The sequence below is a fragment of the Solanum stenotomum genome, chromosome 10 (genome assembly GCF_019186545.1).
Source record: "Solanum stenotomum isolate F172 chromosome 10, ASM1918654v1, whole genome shotgun sequence".
NCBI lineage: Eukaryota > Viridiplantae > Streptophyta > Magnoliopsida > Solanales > Solanaceae > Solanum > Solanum stenotomum.
The window spans coordinates 26,928,412-26,947,623 of NC_064291.1; the positions used below are offsets into that span (position 1 = coordinate 26,928,412).

The 19,212-nt window shown below is 34.5% G+C and overlaps 2 protein-coding genes across 4 annotated transcripts in view; both read right to left on the minus strand.

Moving 5' to 3' along the window:
• The window catches only part of LOC125878283 (aspartate aminotransferase, chloroplastic), a 936,263-nt gene that overhangs the window by 478,631 nt on the left and 438,420 nt on the right, over nucleotides 1-19,212 (minus strand). The gene's annotated exons all lie outside the window — the stretch shown is intronic.
• On the minus strand, nucleotides 9,743-16,376 carry LOC125878280 (importin subunit alpha-2-like). The gene is made up of 11 exons (XM_049559497.1): nucleotides 15,954-16,376; nucleotides 15,310-15,406; nucleotides 15,122-15,213; nucleotides 14,897-15,028; nucleotides 14,578-14,763; nucleotides 13,719-13,882; nucleotides 13,524-13,602; nucleotides 10,920-11,048; nucleotides 10,689-10,816; nucleotides 10,215-10,589; nucleotides 9,743-10,101 (listed from the first exon to the last, which is right to left on the minus strand). Exons 1-10 carry the CDS (start codon nucleotides 16,161-16,163, stop codon nucleotides 10,217-10,219), a joined length of 1,590 nt encoding a protein of 529 aa, XP_049415454.1. The 5' UTR covers nucleotides 16,164-16,376; the 3' UTR covers nucleotides 9,743-10,101; nucleotides 10,215-10,216.

Here is a 19,212-nt window from a genome sequence, read left to right on the forward strand (position 1 = left end):
GACATCTTTAAAGATCATAAAAGCCTTCAATATATCTTTAGATAGAAGGATTTTAATTTGTGACAGCGTCAATGGCTTGAGTTACTGAAAGACTACGACGTGGATATTTATATCATCCAGGAAAGGTGAATGTGGTTGTCGATGCCCTCAGTCAAAGATCTATGGGTATTTTATCCTATTTAGGTCTTGAGAAGCGCGAGCTAACGCGAGAACTTCATCAGTTAGCTAGCTTGGGAGTCAGATTGTTAGAGGCAGAAGATAGTGGGGTAACAATTCAGGACACCTTCGTATCATCTCTAGTTGTAGAAGTAAAATCACAGCAACAAGAGGATCCAAGATTAGAGTAGCTCAGAGCCAAGGCTTAGGATCAGCAATCTTTAGCATTTGATATAGTAGAAGATGGAGTCCTTAGATATAGCGATCGAATGTGTGTTCCAAATATTGAAGGACTTTGACATCGGATTATGGAAGAGACACATCATTCTCGTTATTCTATTCACCCTGGTTCGACGAAGATGTACCATGATATTAAGGAGATTTATTGGTGGAACGGGATGAAGAAGGACATTGCTGAATTTATGGAACAGTGTCCTAACTGCCAATAGGTAAAGGTTGAGCACCAAAAGCCCGCTGGGCTAGTTCAGGAGATAGTCATTCCTTTTTGGAAATGGGAAGCAATTAATATGAATTTTATTACAGGGTTGCCTCAATCGCGTCGCAAGTTTGACTCTATTTGCGTAATTGTTGATAGACTAACAAATCAGCCCAGTTCTTACCAATCAGGGATACTTTTTTGGCCAAAGACTATGCAGGGCTCTATATTAGAGAGATTGTTAGGCTACACGGTGTACCAGTATCTATTATCTCTGATAGAGGAGCACAATTTACGGCCAACTTATGAAAGTCCTTCCAGAAAGGACTGGGGACACAAATTAATCTTAATACAACCTTTCACCCTCAGACAGATGGCTAGGCTAAGCGCACAATTTTGACAATTGAGGATATGTTACAGGGGTGCGCGCTAGACTTCAAGGGAAGTTGGGATGACCACTTTCCTCTTATTGAGTTTGCATACAATAATAATTATCATTCCAGCATCGGGATGACACCTTATGAGGCTTTGTATGGAAAAAAATGTAGGTCCCCCATTGGATGGTTTGAGGTAGATGAGGGTTGATTGGACCCCACTTAGTACAGCAGACAGTAGAGCAGGTTAAGCTCATTCGGGAGAGGTTGCTAACAGCTCAAAGGTGACATAAGTCATACTTAGATGTACAATGAAGGGACTTAGAGTAGTGTGTCGATGACTTGGTATTCTTAAAAGTCTCACCTATGAAGGGTGTTATGATATTTGGCAAAAAAGGCAAGCTTAGTCCAAGATTTATTGGGACATACCGAATCCTTCGGAGGGTAAGACGGGTGGCTTATGAGTTAGAATTGTCTTCGGGGCTAGAATCTATTCATCCAGTTTTCCATGTATCGATGCTACAGAAGTGCATAGGAGACCCTTCTCGGGTTGTCCCAGTTGAGGATGTTCATATCACAGAGGAGTTGTCCTACGAGGAAACTCTAATTGCCATATTAGATTAGCAGGTCCGTAAATTGAGGACCAAAGAAGTGGCTTCGGTTAAAGTATTGTGGAGAAACAAGAATAGAGAAAAGGTGACCTGGGAAGCTGAGGATGGGATGAGGTCCAAATATCCTCACTTGTTTCATACCCCAGGATGACAGCATATCAGTTGATATTAGTGCAGTGAGATTAGATACCAATATGATTTTTTTATATTGTTGCTTATTATTATTGTTGTTGACGTTGTATATTTTCTCGCACTGTTATTGCGGAGCTTTAGTGCTTAGCTATTTATGTCATCCTGTGAGACACCTAGGTTAGAATTTATGCGTTTCATGTTCCTGGATAGTCACATTTACAAAGGATACTCTGCCTAAAATTTGGAAACTCCTAAGGACTTAACCGCGTGACTCAGATTTTTTCATTTGAGGACGAATGTTTCTAAGAGGGGAAGGATGTAACACTCCGACTTTTCAAAACGTCTAAATTAACTTATATCTTCGTGGAAAGACAAAGAGGGTTGGTAATAAATTAAGAATGATGTGGTATGTCATATTTTAAGTGTTCAAGGGTTGTATCTCAAGTTTTAAAGTTAAGGAAGTGGCAAAATAAAAGTTGGCGAAAGTTATCGTAAGTTCCTTTTTAAAGATTTCTCTGAAATTTGGGTCAAATGTCTTGGATGTTTACTCCCAATATATAAAGAGTTAGAAGTCCTATCACCCATTAAATCGAAGGCCCACAAGTCTAGTTTGCAACGCAAAAAACCCCGTATCCAACCAACATCAGAGTAAAAAATTATGAGGGTTTTACTACGGACTGCCGATGCAGAATCCGGGTCGGGTCAAAAAAGTGGTATGTCGGCTTACTCAACGTTTTAAGCCATGAAAACATTTCTTCTCACTTCCAAACCAGAAAGAAAGCTTAAGAGAGAGTAACTATGGAGTTCTTGCATGATGAAGGTTAGTTTTTGACGATTTCTACCATTAAAGATTGCCCCCATACCTAGAAACGTGATCTCTACACGTGGAAATCGTTTTTCCCTTCTATTAGCTATGTTTGGAGCTAGTTTTTGAAGATATAAATTTATAGTTATTGGTGTTTCTTCAAGGTTTACGCTTGCTTAACTAAGGTAATCATCTCGGGACTCTTTTATGATTATTTTTATGAATTTCTACGGACGTTTCGACAAGTTGGGGAAATATGGAAAATCTGCCGATTTAAGATTAATTATGAATTGTTTATAGGTGCGTACCAGCTGTGTATATATAGTGTTTGTGAAGCTTAGGACATAAGGAACAACTTTCGTGAAGGAACTATGGTCTTTCGAGCGTTCATTGGAAAGGTATGTTAAGGCTATTTCTTTCCCACGACATGTTTTCTTAAAGCTTAGGAGCAATCTAATTGGTTTGTTATCGTTGTTATACTTATAGCCATTATTTTTTATTGTTGGTTGCTCGAGTGGATATAATCCTCCCTTGTCGGGATTCTTATTCAGTTAGTGGCGTCCCTATGTTGGACACGACTTAGAGGCTATTCGTATTGGTTGCTTATAGTTAAATTGCTCGCTTTTAGCCTATTGAATTGTTATTGTTGCCATTGGGGATATTGTGGTTAGCTGCAGGAATGTGATCTAAGCCTAGAAGGGCTATGTTCTGCCTATGGGACTATATCGATGCCTAGAAGGGCTATGAGTTGTCTATGGGGATATATTGATGCCTAGAAGGGCTATGAGTAGCCTACGAGGCTTTACTGACGCCTAAGAAGGCTATGTGGTGCCTACAGGGACATGTTGTTGCCTAAGAGGGCTATGAGTTTCCTATATGTTAGTTTGATTCCTAAGAGAGTTATGTGCTGCCTACGGGGCTTTATTATTGCCTAAGAGGGCTATGTGACTACCTACGGGACTTTATTATTGCCTAAGAGGGCTAAGTGACTGCCTACGGGGCTAGGGCACTACCGATAGGAGTATATAAAGTGATTGGCACCTTTTGGGCTTATTGCGGCATGGATAGGTGGTCTTGTGTGTTGTTTGTACCTGCCAACCATATGGGGGATTGGTTAGGTTGTTGTTTTATTATTTTTGATATGTTTAGATTTAGGAGCAGGCCAGTACACTTATCTTATCCTTGATTTATTCATCGGATTACTCCCAGTATATTAGGATACCTGCTCTTGGTCTATTGCCTTTCATACTCAGTATATTATTTCGTATTGATGCCCCATTGCCTGGGGGTACTGCATTCATACCTACAGGTCCCGATAGACAACCTAGTAGACCTCCTCAGCAGCAGGATTGACTTCTATCTGATTGGCTAGCCCCTTTCCTCCGGAGCTGCCAGAGTTGGGAGGTTTGTTAGCTTTTGTTGCATATATCTTTATGGGTAGGCAGGGGACCTGTCTCGCCAATCTTTACTACTCTTAGAGGCTTGCAGACTAGTGTGTGGGGTATATAGCTACGTTATGGCCATGCTGGCCTAGTTTGTTTGTTTGCTAAAGCTTGTTAGTTGTTTGATGTATTATCTTGATATATACGTGCTTTCAGTTTTGGTATAGAGATCATGGTGGCTTCGACGGCTCAATCAAGACTTTTGTGCTAGTTGGCTATTTCTTTATATGAACTCTTTGGAGTAGTTATTTATTTTATGGATCTGTTTACAGGGGCCTTGCCAGTCGAGGGCTTAATTTTAAGCCGAGATATACTTGTTTCTTTTCTTGATTGCGTGTGGCTACCATGCGCTAGTAGCAAATGGTTCAGCAAGGTCGGCTCGAGCCTGAGTTTTGGCATTAGGTGTCAGTTGTGCCCCTTGAATCTGGGGCGTGCCAAAGAAAGTGAGCCATTTTTTTCAGTTGGTCCACAATAACTCAAATCAAATAAAACTGTCGACGAGAGCGAGGTAAATCCATAATGAAGTCCATATTTAAATCTTCCCACTTCCAAGTAGAGATACTAATGTCTTGAGCCAAACCTCTAGTTTCTGATGCTCAACTTTCACTTATTGACAATTTGGAAATTTAGCTACAAATTCCACAATATCCTTCTTCATCTCATTCCACCAATAGACTTCTCGTAAATCACAGTACATCTTGGTGGCTCCCAGGTGAATAGAATACCAAGAACTATGAGCTTCTGTCAAAATCTAATTTCTCAACTCATCAACATTTGAAACACATAACTGACCTTGATATCGAAGGGTGCCATCTCTCCCTTTTTGAGAAAGCCTCAATGGTTTTTTTGGAAACTAACTTCTTCAACTCAACTAGTACCGGATCAAGATTTTGCTTAGCCTTCACATTCGCTACAAAAGACGATTTTGATCCATTAAGAACACTTACACCACGTTCGCTAGAATCAACCAAGCGAACACCCAATCAGGCAAACCTCTGAACATCGCAAATTAACTCTTTCTTACCATCCTCCACATGAACAACACTTCCTTTTGACAATCAACTAATAGCATCTTCCACCACATTTGCCTTACACGGATGATAGAGGAAACTCATGTCATAATATTTCAATAACGCAAGACATCTACTTTGGTGAAGATTCAAATCATTTTGAGTGGACACATACTTCAAGCTCTTGTGGTCGGTAAACACATCAACATGTATACCGTATAAGTAATGTCTCCACATCTTTAAAGCAAACACTACCATCGCTAACCCCAAATCATGAGTCGGATAGTTCTTTTCATGAACCTTCAATTGCCTTGAAGCATATGCAATAACTTTCTCATGTTACATCAAAACACAACCAAGACCAATCTGTGAAGCATCATAATAAACCACAAAACCATATGATCCTTCCAGTAATGTCAAAATAGGAGACGAAATGAGTCTATCCTTCAATTATTGGGAATCTTCTCACAAGCTTCCGACATAAAACTTTCACCTTATTCTACAATGTAATTAAAAAGCACTAAAATATGATTAAATCGTTATATATAATTGAATCATTCAAGTATAAAAAAGAACACAAAGATATCCTTGTTAATATCAAAAATAAGATCTACAAAATATTTTCAAGAACTAAATGAAGATATCCAACAAAGAAACGTCAAGATATTTTCTAATATATTCCATGTCTATGTTCCTCTTGGTTTTGATTTGGTCTTGATAACTTCTCAATATTGGAAACAACTTTTGAAGTTCTTAGTTCATCAAATTCGAAATTTGATCGATTGCTCAACCCGAAGTTATTCTCTTCAACTAATCTCTAACTTTTTCATGGAGAAAATAAAACTTTAAATTTTTTAAACATGATTTCAAATTGAAACAAAGAATAAATAAAACCTAAAAATAAGATTGATGAAAATCTCAATAAAAAAAATATCAAATATTATGAGTAATGGGTGAAAAAGGAAAGAACTTCATAAAAATATGTGTGGAAAGGGAAATAGATATGATTTAAGTCTTGAACTCAAGAAAAATAGAAGAAATGGAGATGGAGATGGAATCTTTTGGAGAAAAATATGGAGAGATATTTAAGGATTCCTTCCCTTTTTGAAAGACATGTATCAAAAGTCAAATCCCTAAGGGTCTGTTTGATGTAATTACTAGGGTAGTAATTACACACCCTAGTAATTACGCTGATTTGTTTGTTTATCACAGTGTAATTACAAGTGTATTGTTTGGTTGCACAAATGTAATCACAAGGTTTTATTGAATATCAAAAATAAAAATTAATTATTTAATATTAAATATTTGTATTAGACAAATAAGGACATTTATAAATGATATTAAATTAAATATTTAAGATATATATTGTCTTTTAAATATATATTAATTAATAAACATATGTTCTGAACTAATATTATAAAAAATAATTGATTTATATTTCTAACGTAGTATATTTTAATTAAATAAATCATAAAAACTAAAGTAAAACATTTATATGAACATCATGAAATGCATGTTCGACAAAAAGATTAACATCATAAATATAATGTCATAAAATTATAAATCATTTGACAAAAAGATGATCTATCAAGTCTAATTTTTTTAAAAAATAGCTTGCAATGTAAAATATCGAGTCAATAATCCTAAAACAAATAAAATTGAAAATATAACACAATTTCAAAATTCAAAAAAAAAAAGACATAATACTCCTATATCAAATTTCAACATATCATACATAAATATGATTTAAAAGAAAAGGAAAACGTAATTTCATAACTTTGTTCAAATTCTACTTTAATTTAAAAATTAGAGCAGTAAAAAAATTATACTTAATGATTTTTTTTAGATAATACGAAAAATTGCATGAAATCACATGAAATAAAGGTTGAGAATGAGAAGGAAATGAAATATAAATAATATAAAATTAAAAAATATAATTTTAGAAAACACTAGAATAATAAAAATTAAAAGGAATCTAAAATTTAAAAAAAAAAATCAGTTGTAATTACATCATGTAATTACCAATCATTCACAGATAGAATGAGGTATTTATACACTATTTAAAGATAGAAATAGTGTATCAAGATATCACTATTTAAATGAAGAATTTATACAAACTCATACAAAATTAGGAGATAGAAGATTAAGATAAAAATAAACCTTTAAGCATGAAAGAAATAATCACAAATTATATCGATCTTTCTCTGAATTTAATAATATATAAAATTTGAAGAAAAAAAATATTCCGATATAATAATATCAACATTAAACATTACATAAAATTTGAGTAACTTTGTAATTTTGAAATTATGTCTTATATAATTATAAAATCAAATCATATAATGAAATTAAGTGTTACTTTTTGTGAATATTCAGAAGAAGAAAATGATCACAATCAGAAACCACAAACGTAAACCTCAATTCCAAGTTAATTCTCAATATGTTTTTCTCTCTGCCTTTTTTTTATTGGTTGTGGGGGGGGGNGGGTCTTTTGCGTGTGTGTTGTTTTCTTTTCTTTCCTCTTTGTTGGATGCGCAGAATAGAATATGTTGTTGTGTCTCTGTATTTTTTATTTTTTTGTGCAGGTGGATATTCGTACAGTGCAGGGTGAGATGAGTAATGTGTGTGGGTGTATTTATTTAATGTGTATTTTTATTTTATTTTCTTCTAAATGTGTAAAAAAATGTTATTGGGTCATTGCTATTGGGTTAAGGGTTTTTTAATGGTTTTATAAAAATAAAAAAATATGGGTTATCGGTTTGGTTCGATTTTTAGTATTGGGTAAACCGATAAGCCATTAAGACGATAGTAAGTTACTATTATATCCTTCATACATATTAAATATTAATAATTTAACATAACTAGACACTACATCAGTACTCTACACTACCATCTACACACTTCACACGTCATAGTACTACTTCTACTTCACATCAAAAATTTCATATTATGTTTTGGTTGTAACATGCTATTGTAGCCTTCGTACTACATCTACTCTTATTGATGCAATTTCTCATTATATTTCTTGTATCACTATATCAAAGTATTTACATGTGTTTTAATTGTCTCCAATGTAAATACAGAATCATATATTTATTTTATGAGTATTTTTTATTGGGTTAATCGAAAACCGATAAAGAAAATGTTATTGATTTAGCATATTTAAAAACTGAAAATCGATAAATCGAATCAATAATATATAAAATTGAACCGAACTGACCGATGCACACAACATATTATGTCGTGTGTGAGTAGAAAAAAATATGTAAGTGAGGTATCGTGTATGCTGCAGCCTGCAAAGGTGGGGAACGTGGAGAATGGACCACTTTTTCTTTATTGAGAAAATTTAGGAAAAAGCACAAAATGTGAGGAATGGGATGAAGCGATTTTAAGTCGGGATTTTCTTTTTTGGTTATTTAAATATGTAAAAAAAATGATAAAATATATTTAAAAACTATTTTGAACGAACAAAATTTAAAAAAAGTTGCTAGACTAAAAATATGAGTAAAATTTGAGCCGTTAAAACGGATTTAGCCCATGGGGTCGTCCCAACCCAATCCGTTATTGGGGTAGGGTTGGGATAGGATTTTGCAAGCCCATTTAAAATTAGGGCTTATAAGCCCGGCCCATATAAGTCGTTGGCCCTTGAGGCTTGATCGGGGCCGGGCCAGGTTCAACCCATGGGCCAAAAATTTTTATTTAAAGGTAATTTATAATAATTTCATGAATCTTAGCAGATTTTGGTATGTCCAGATATATGTTTCTCGTAATATATAGACTCAAAATTAGGTTAATTTGTTCTAAATACACTCTATCCAAGTAGATTCACATGTATCTAGGATAGATAGACAAATCTCGCGCATTCGCCTCCCTCCCATCTTGCTTGTCACTCTCTTATATCTCCCGCATATCTGATATGCGAGATACATGATAATTACACTAGATTTTTTTGCTAGTGTCATTGAAACAACACCATTGCTCGTCATATTTGATTTCAAAATTTTCTCATTTTCTTAATGTTATAAAATTATAAGTTTGTAAAGAAAAAAAAGGGCTAGCCCACCGCAGCCCTCAGCCTTTCTAGGGTTGGGTTGGGTTGAGCATTTTCAGACCCTTCCAAATGGAGAGCCGACCTGCCCTAGCCCTTCAAATTCCTTGGCCCGCGAGGCTTGGGCCGGGTGAGGCTAGGCCGGCCCTTTTTGACAACTCTAAGTAAAATACACTAGTTTATTTATTAAATATAAATTAAAAGAAAACCATAAATTTTGTAAAATTCCATTTCTTTTTTAAAACAATTAAAAACAAAGCTTGCCCGATTATTAATTTTTTGTTGTTTTCAAAAACTTAATAAAATAAGATATTCATTTTAGATTTTAAAAAAATATTTAATCACTAAAAATGGTGAAAAACTTCCAAGGTCAGTCAAAAATCAGGTCAGGGAGCTCAGGATGAACTGACATATTATATTCTACAAGAGAACGAACGCCTATGGGCTACAATCTGCCAACGGGAGCTTTTTCATCCAACTGTGGAGACTACCACTAATACAAATTAAGTAATACAATACCGATTAAAAAGGAAACCCATTGAGCCAAGAAAATCGTTAGGCTGTCGAGTAAGATTATGTGAGAAAGGAAAATCAAGAGGAATGCAGCTTCCTAGAGTAAATACAACAAAGTTTCACCAAAACTATTATAGAACAGGATGGTCGGTAACTCAAATACAACAAACTTTTATCATCTTTCCAAGTGACAAGGAAAAATCACCAAAGATTTAAGACATCAATATTTCAACACCAAGAAAAGGTGAATTGCTTTAGTCATCATATTAAGCCGCCCATAAAAGAGGTTCCAAGGAATGTCAAAATTCCCAGCACAAAATTTAAAAGTGAAACAATCAATAACAAACTACAACCAGCTAAAGCAAAGCGGGAAAACAGACAGGATTAAAATAGAACTAAAAATCTCCCGAGCAAATTCACAATTCAGGTTAACTGCAACAAGTGAAAAGACCAAGTACCATTTTCACTGGCAATACTTCACACCATCCCCAAAAAGTCAACCTTGCAACTTTTACAACTCTTAAATTGAGCCAGCTTTCCCTTACATTACTGCATCATCCATCACCAAGAGAATCTGCAATTAAAAATTGATAAGCCAGCTAAGACACATCAATATCCATTCCCCAAGAAACCACTTGGGCAGATTTCTTTGTTTGAAACATGTGAACAAACAAAGAAGATGCAGACCTTTAGTTGAAGCTGAATCCCCCAGAGGGCACAGAGACCTCGCCACCTCCAAACTGAAAACCTTGTTGGGGTGCATCACCAGGTGGCATCGTCTCATCATCTTCTTCCAACCAGTACGTCTCAAGAATCTTAACTGCCTTTTCATAAATCTCTTGATTGTCATGGCTTTGAAGATTCTCAATTTTTTCTAAACCTTCAGCATCATCAATCAGCTGAGCATAAAGATTTATATCTGATGTCCGGCCCAAATTCTTCTCAGCTTCCCCAACCTTCAAAATATTTTCAAGCCCTTCAAGACAAACTGTGACAATCCTTGGGTCAGGACAAATGAGGAGATCACACAATGGTTTGATACAACCTTGACTAACAAGGTACCTGCAGGTAATGATAACATAAACAGAGCATATGTCTTAGGTAATGATAGATAACATAAACAGCTCATGGCGAACACCAACCAGAATATCAAAATCTTACTTGATCTGCTCATGCGAACCACCAGATGTGGCATTTGAAATTGCCCATGCAGCCTCCTTTTTTATTTCAAACTCCGCATTTTGTAGCAAATTAACAAGGGGACCTATAATACCAGCGTCAACCACACACTGCAGCATCGAAAGATTAGCATAACAATGAAGCCTAAGTGGAAACAATAAATAAAAATCCTTGAGAAAAAGGGTGATGAGAAAGGTGAATTCCTGGCACTACCTGAATTTGCTCCCGGTTGCCAGCCGTGATGTTAGAAATTGTCCAGCAAGCTTCCTTCTTAATACTCTTCTTGTGACTACCATTCAACAAGTTCAAAAGACAGGGCAAAGCCTGATGGCCGATGATACACTGAAAAAATTATTAATAAAAAAAGTAAGCTTCAGCATTTGACATCAGACAATCAGGTACCATTTTTGCTTCAGCTATCAGACAACAAAGATACAAAAAGAAGGATTTAATTTGTTAGAAAAATAAGCTTCATTATCTGATATTTACCAACAAAATCACATATAAACATAGTTTCACCCAAAAGAAACAACACAGAAAGAAAAGGCAGACATAAAACTGGCAACCACAACAAGAAAATGACCTCACGAATCAAAAATAATACATTGTGTGTAGTGACAACCTAATATAACTGAAGATTGGCCAATATATATGTGATCCTAGATGCATGTCTCAATTCCAAGTAATGGAATAAATAATTTGTTAAAAAGGAAGTTCAGAATCCTCAGGGTGTCCAAATCCTACATCTCTAATAGATAGTTCAAGGAACATCTGAATCTGATGCCAGGCAAATATACAATCAGAAAAGAAGTGATTTCTCTACTAATTTAGGACACACCAAAATAATACTACCATTTATGTCACGGTTTTCATTTTTTATTTTCAACAATGAAGTAGGTGCAATATCTCAACAGCTGTAGGAAGCAAAACAACATAAATTAGAGCTACATGGAACGTTCAGAAGATCAATGAGAGTAGGAGAAGGAGATCATATACTAGTACATCAACAAATTCTACAGAAAACAGAAACAATTTAAAGGGATCCGTAACTTCTAAACTGGCAAGTTATACCAACCTCACAAATTCACAGTTACATTTCTACACTCACAAATGCAACCCAAGTTTAGCAACAGATGACTACAAAATTCTATGTAATTTCATCCATATATCTTCATCAATTATGCACATGACAATTGCTGACAAATATTAACATGATGTATTTCAATTAATTAGGTGAACATTTGGTTTGCAGAAAGAATAACCTAGGATAAGTTGTTTTACAATGTATAAGATTTTGCTATTTTGCTGTCTAATTTTTTTGCAACTTGCTTCAACAATTTCTCTTTTGAGCCCAAGGATCTAGCGAAAACAGCCTAAATACCCCACAAAAGGTAGGAGGGGGGGGAGGTCTGCATACAACCTACCCTCCCCAGAACTCCACCGGAGGTTAGGTTACCACAGATAAAACTTTGGAAGAAGACATCATCTTCACAATTATCTTATCATATTTCTGCAATCCTGGATATAAATTAAGGTATACATAATTGACAAACATTATCCCTATAATATAAAAGTGAACCAAATTGTATTTCATAAGCCTTTGACGAAGACATCTTGTGAGACAAACATAAGAACATGTATAACACAATCAAGAATAATGATAATTTAAGAAATAATAATATATATTAATATAATATTCATGTATAATAATATATATTAGTATAACTTTAGTGAAAAATACACTAAGAAAATCTATGTTGCTTAGACTCTCAAAAATTGTTGTTGTACCCATGTTGGATTCTCCAAAATGAACTTTGGAGTATCAGGCACACACCCATTGATTTTTTAGAAGAGTACGAGCAACATGGAAGAAAATACAAATGATAATGATGCACATAAAAATAAGGCCCATAAGGCATGTGTCTTAAAAATAAAGCATATAGCAATAGCAATTTAGATAACACAGTTTACGTGAAAGCATAAAATAGTTTTTTATATATGTTCTAATTCAATGAGCCACATATCTTGATCTTATCCCCACCTCAAATAGGGACTAATTTAGTCGCTTATTCTCAGACAAGAGGGATTAAAATGACTTGTTCCCTTATAATTCTTTTGCATTTCAAACACAAGACAATGGGAATGATGCAAGGAAGTTATTTCACTTCATCACACCAACTAAACATGAATTGTTTTAAGATAAAACAGACAACAAAGCAACATAAAGAAAATTCAGAGTGTTGTAGCTCTCATTTGCCATAAGCTTTGACTGAACCTAAATATATTACCAATTTCTTCCAGGGGTGGAGCTACAACGGTGCCGGGGTGGTTAGCCGAACACCCTTTGTTGAAAAATTGCATTGTATACTTCAGTCTAACTTTATGTTATAGTGGTATAAATAGAATTTTGAACACCCTTTGAAACAATAGAGAGCAGTAGCTCAGTAGCAAGGGTTTGCACATAGTTGTATGGCACCCAGGTTCGATTCTCCGCGTCCACATTTTTTTTTAAAATTTTGTGGTCTGCTTTTTTTGCTTTAAACCGATAACAAAATAAAAACACAAATCCTTGACACACGAGAGAACAGCAGTAAGATTGTGCAAAATCTGCAGGTCACTCAAGTTCGATTCCCCCACACCCCACCTCCACCCATGTCCACAATTTTAACACCCTTCGTGAATGTCTAGATACACCACTGATTCCTTCCACCATTAAAAATGCATTGATAATTGTATCAAATGCAGCAAACAAATAGCTGTTGTATCACCAACAAGTGTATAATTAGGGGAAAACAGTAACATCCATTAAAATTTTACCTGAGTTTGCATATCATCTCCTGTCACAATATTCCCAACAGTCCGAAGAGCGGGAATCAAAACCGATGGAGATGGGTGACTGAAATGTTTAAATCGGTCACTCAAAATCAAGACATACAAAACTAACCTGTATAAATATAGGAAATTTCGAGCACTTCATAATCCAAAAATAAACTGAAATACAGAAGTACTTACAGTAATAACTCGACTAATCGTGGGCATACTCCAGAATCAATAACAGCTTGAATTTTATCATTTGTACCATCAGAGAGATATGAAAGTGCCCAGCAAGCATCAGTCAAAACTTCTTCATCGGTTGAATGAATTAGTTGTTGAAGAGCAGGAAGTGCAGGCTTCGTCTGAACAATTGAGTTCACATGTTTAGATATGTATAGAATCATCAAAGTGTAATGCTTGTCCTATGCATTATTACTATGAAATTAACGCACCTAAGAATGACAGGGGCATAAACTGCAAGAATAAGGACATACATGACATGCTAAAACTACAATAAATGACAATACCTTTAAAGGGCATTTTTTGCAAGTGATAGTTTTGATAACTTTGTTCAACAATATCAACGAGAAAATCACATTTAGTTATTTATGGAAATAACAAAGAAGCCTGCACTTGTAATTTGTTCAGAACCAACTACGAGCGAGAAATAAAAATTGCTTAACTTGCTTCCAGTAAAAAGACATATTGGGTTGGCAGGTCAAGTGTATCTAGACACCATGCTGATTGTGTTTAAGATCCTTATTTTGAAGAAGCAATGCAAAGGCATTAACTTCCTATCAGCTTTTGAGAAAGCTGGGAAAGAAGAAACTACGAAGCAACACTTTGGATGAGCAAATAAATTAGTTATTTCTCAGCATCACTAATAAAGAATGTGACTAATAATGAAACCAGCACAACTGTAAAATCTGTGTAAACCAGCACAACTGTAAAATCTGTTACACTGGATCTTTATAAATCAGAGAGTGTTTATCAGTGATCATCACTTTATATTTGAAATTTAGAAGATATAATAGCTAATCATGACTTAAGGAGCAACCTGATCAAAAGCAGGCTGTGGTTTGCCTCTGCAGAAATTTGAAAGTGTCCAAGTTGCATTTCTCAACATAGAGAGCTTGGCATTTGGATTCAGCTGAGACAGCAAGGGAAGCAAAGCTCCACAGTTAAGGACAAGATCACGGCATTTTGGGGAATCACCAGCAACATTTCCAAGAGCCCACACAGCCTAAATGAGGAAATGGACATATCCAACATGTTCGCAATGATCAAACAATAGTATCGAATAGCTGATTATAGTTCACAGAGACAACAACCAAAAATAACTTATGAAAGTATCAATTACTTCTACTAGTGTATACCTGCTCTCGCACATCATCACTTGGAGAACTAAGAAGTTTCACAAAAATTGGGACTGCACCAGATTCAATCACCACCTTGGTATGCTCAGATGTCCCCGAAGCAATATTTGTGAGAGCCCATGCTGCCTCAAACTAAAATTGTTGGAAGTGAAAAGGTCAAGCACTATAAGACTGCTTTTCAACCCCGTAGGGAACTTCAAGATTATGAAAGCAAGGCATAAATACCTGAAGTTGTGGAAAGTCATCCCTCATAAGAAATTGAACAAACCGAGGAACAACACCTGCTTGAATTACCTCCTCAATTGGGGGACTCCTTTCTGTAAAAAATATGATTAGAGATCAACTGAAAGTCCAAGTAACCACAAGAGTGGAGAAAGAAAAGAATATCATAAACCCATAATAACAATGATTACCTATGGATAGCAGCTTTCGAAACTGAGTAGTAGCTTCAAGCTGAAGATTGCCATCTTCAGTCCAAACACCGGCAACCATTGCTGGTAAATTCTCCAGCTGCAAACCAAAACATTTCAAATGAACTCAATACCTTCTATCAATTTCCCTATTTAAAGGACACAACCTGGAAATGCAGAAAAGAACCCCAAATAATACTTCTTAGGAGTCAACAGAGTAAAGGGAACCAGTGAGAGAAAGTCTCCATCTGACATGCAAGTAAAACCACATTTATCCAACACTTGAACCATAACAACTTCTAGTAGGCACATACTAGTTGTGCTAACCTATATGAATCCTCAGTATCTAATTAGGTCCATATTGTTCACTAATAATCAATTAATATGAATAAAACTAACTTCAAAAAATCTTTAAAAGAAACATTTGATGAAAATATAAAAATCGAAAATCATTGCAGAATCTCAAAGGTTACGTGAAAATTCTAAATCTGACAATCTCTAACCCTAATGGAAAACATTATTCAGCCATAAGCACCCAAATTAGGCCCCAAAAAAAGTAAATAAAAGAGAAACGTAATCCGATCTAAATTTGCTGCTAAGCAACAATCAGTGTAATAAAATCAAGATAGGTTTATTTTACTGTGGACCTTCTTTTCAACGGTGACCTGAACAGGAACAGCAAATTGCTGATTAGCTTGAAGGCCTTCACGTCGCTTCTTCTGCAAGTTCTCCTCTCTCTTATTCTTACGAATCTCAACCATATTATCCTCTCTTCTCCGGCGACCTTCCTCGGCATCGACGGCAACTTTGTAACGGTTCCGGCGAACCTCGGTTCTGGCGTTCGGCCTCAACGACATCCTGGATGAATAGTATAAACCCTAGCAAAGAGAGAGAGAGAGAGCGCAAATGAGTGTGTAGATATTATAATTGTGTATCTAAGAGGAGTATGGCGGAGGGTTTGGATTTTGATTTGAAAGGGAATGGAAAAAGAGAGGCTTATATATTTTATATATAATAAAATAAAAAGGTTTAATTGAATGTTAGGAAGATGGGCATGGATCGGGAGTTATTTACGTATGAAGGACTGAATTTGAATTTGAAGATGAGGGAAACCTGAATCTGAATACTCGCCGCCGAAAAAGCATTAGAATAATATTTCAGGATACGACGTCGGTTTCACTCCATCACGCCTGTTTATGTACAAAATCTAACAAAAACACAATTATGGAAAATAGTACCGGTGAATCTGAATAACTTATGATTTAATAATGTTGAAATTAATTATGTTGATATTATTTTTTATATACTGTATTGTTTGGTGTATTAAGGACAGACAGGACACTCGTGTGTTTAACCATATGTATTCATGTATAAATAGCTTATGATTTATTATGTATTAGTTATACATATTATAATACTGAATATGTTGTATAACTAATATAATAAAACCTCACTAAATTAATACTCGTTAAATTAATATTTTTCTCCGATTCCGACTTGGGTCAATGGAAAAATTTTTACATTTCAATAAGATAATATATTTTCGGAAGACCTCTATATAAATATATGGTCCCATTAATAAATTAATATTTCTTTAAAAGTATAAATATATCTAAGACAATTTAGTGAAATATGATTCTATAGTGTTTTGTTTTGTTTTTGTTAAAATTTAATTCTAGTTGATGTTCATCTCTAACTTTTGTTATTGTATCCAAAAGTTTCGATGTTGTCTTTTCGAACTGCACCATAAAATTGTGAAGAGTTCTAGATGTGATAAGTGTTTTCTTACGGATCACTGGTTCCAAATGTATTGTATCATCTTCAACTTCATCATCAACATTTTTTTTTCGAATGATATCCTCAATTTCTCTAAGCTCTAGACCTCTGAACATGTATCATTTTCATCCGGGTAATCAACAAGTTATTGAAGTCCATTTTATTGTGGTAACTGAGATCATAATCATGACCTCAAGTTCATGAATGACATTTTCACAAGTGGATTCATTTAGATTCTTTGAGATTTCATTCCCCCAACGAATTTTATAGTGTTGAAAACAATTTGCTATTGTTTCTTGCTGAACATTTGTTGCCCATGTCAGATTGCAAAATTGAAAGCATCCAAAACATCAATCTTTCCTAGATCCGTTTATCTCACTTCATAGCTTTCTAATATTCTATAATAAAATATGATGTGACAATACATCTTGGAAGCTCTTATTATTCCAGCATCACAAGGTTGAATCTCAAAACATTCTTTAAATTAATAAATATTAATTTATCGATTAAATAATACTTCTAAAAATAATAATAGGAAAAATTACTTAACTGCACGCCATTTATTATCATATTTTCTTATTTTCCCTACCATTTCAAAAAATATCAAAAATCCCCTCTTTTGCTCCCATCATCCCCTTTTCCGGATATATTAATTTGAAATCTCATACCCATGATTTTCTTTCATTTTTTCAAGCCACAAATCTCTCCATAGTTACCTACATTAATCCATTTTTGAACTTCAAATATTTTCTCTTTTCAATTAATGATTTCAAGTTATTTAAGAGGTAGATTTCTTTCCTTCACTTCAATTTTCAATTTCTTTTTTAAAAAAAATAGTTTTTTCATCTTAAAAAATTATTGAATTTGTTACTCCCGGTCTCTTTACTGGAAGAGGGGTGGAAAAACGTTGCTAATGCAGAGAGTTAATCTTGGAGTGCATTTGGAATAGTTACAGAAATTTCTAATGGCGGTCTTGATACACTTCATTCCATTGGTTCGATCTTTCAGTATTGGGCTTACCCAATTAGTCCGAGAATGATACATCTTCGTTGCTTTCTGTTGATCAGATTGTTGACTTTTTTTTTTTTTTGGTTGTTCATCTTTTCTGATACATATAGGTTCAATTTTTTTTAATGTATCTAGTTGATTTTGTTTCTTTAACTAATGTATTTTGCCTTCATTTCAACATTATGATGCATTACAATTCTATCATGCACAATGTATCGTGTTCAAAGATTAGTTTTGGTACATAACCTTAATTAGTATTGATACTTGATACAAAAATTCTACCAAATGTATCATTTATCACGTATCAACCTTTTCATCATAAATTTCTGATACATATGGATTCTGCTCTTAAACAAAATAAGTTACATAAATAATAATGTATCATGCACTAATTTTTTAGGCATGATACGTAAATTCAAATTTATACTAAATGTATATGATACATAACAATTACCAAACATTAATGTATCGATCTCAAACCTAACATCTTATGGGCAACAATTTCTTATTTAATGTATCTAGTAGAAATACAACACTTATCAATTTAAACAAGATACATAAATAGTAATATATTGATAAATCTATCCATCTCGAAAACACAATTCAAAAAACGATTAAACAACATTATAAATGGGATAGATGATTCATCAAAGCTAGGTATCTCTTCATCCTTTTGGTCTGTTGTATTAATGCATAGTAGATACATTGAAAATTCAGGCTCTTGAAAAAAAAATTCAATACATTATTACTTTAACATTCCGCTGCCACCAATTTCCCTTTTTTCACAAATTACTTTGTTTCTGTTGTTTTACTTGAAAAAAAAATTCAAGAATCGAAATGAAGAAAATGAAATCTTGTTATTATTATAATAAGGTCCATCAAGAACAGTGGTGGGTGATGGTGTGTTTATTGAGTGAAGTCTTCGTGGTGGCTCTAAGGATTTTGGTTTGTTAATTGAAAGATTAGTGGTGTTTGGTTTTCCTGGTTCTTTTTCCCATTGAAAAGGAACAGAGGCTATGGTGTGATGAACAGGGAAGTAACATTTGGCATTTCTTTTTTAGGAGAAAATAGAGGAAGTTTCGGTATAATTGACTATCATTCTACCTTCGGTTTTGATTAGGA

Coding starts and splice junctions, on each gene's coding strand:
- LOC125878280 (XM_049559497.1), bottom strand. CDS start 16,163: ATGTCGTTGAGGCCGAACGCCAGAACCGAGGTTCGCCGGAACCGTTAC. Junction 15,214..15,309: donor TCGAAAGCTGCTATCCATAG/GTAATCATTGTT, acceptor TATTTTTTACAG/AAAGGAGTCCCCCAATTGAG. Junction 13,603..13,718: donor CGATTAGTCGAGTTATTACT/GTAAGTACTTCT, acceptor TAAACATTTCAG/TCACCCATCTCCATCGGTTT.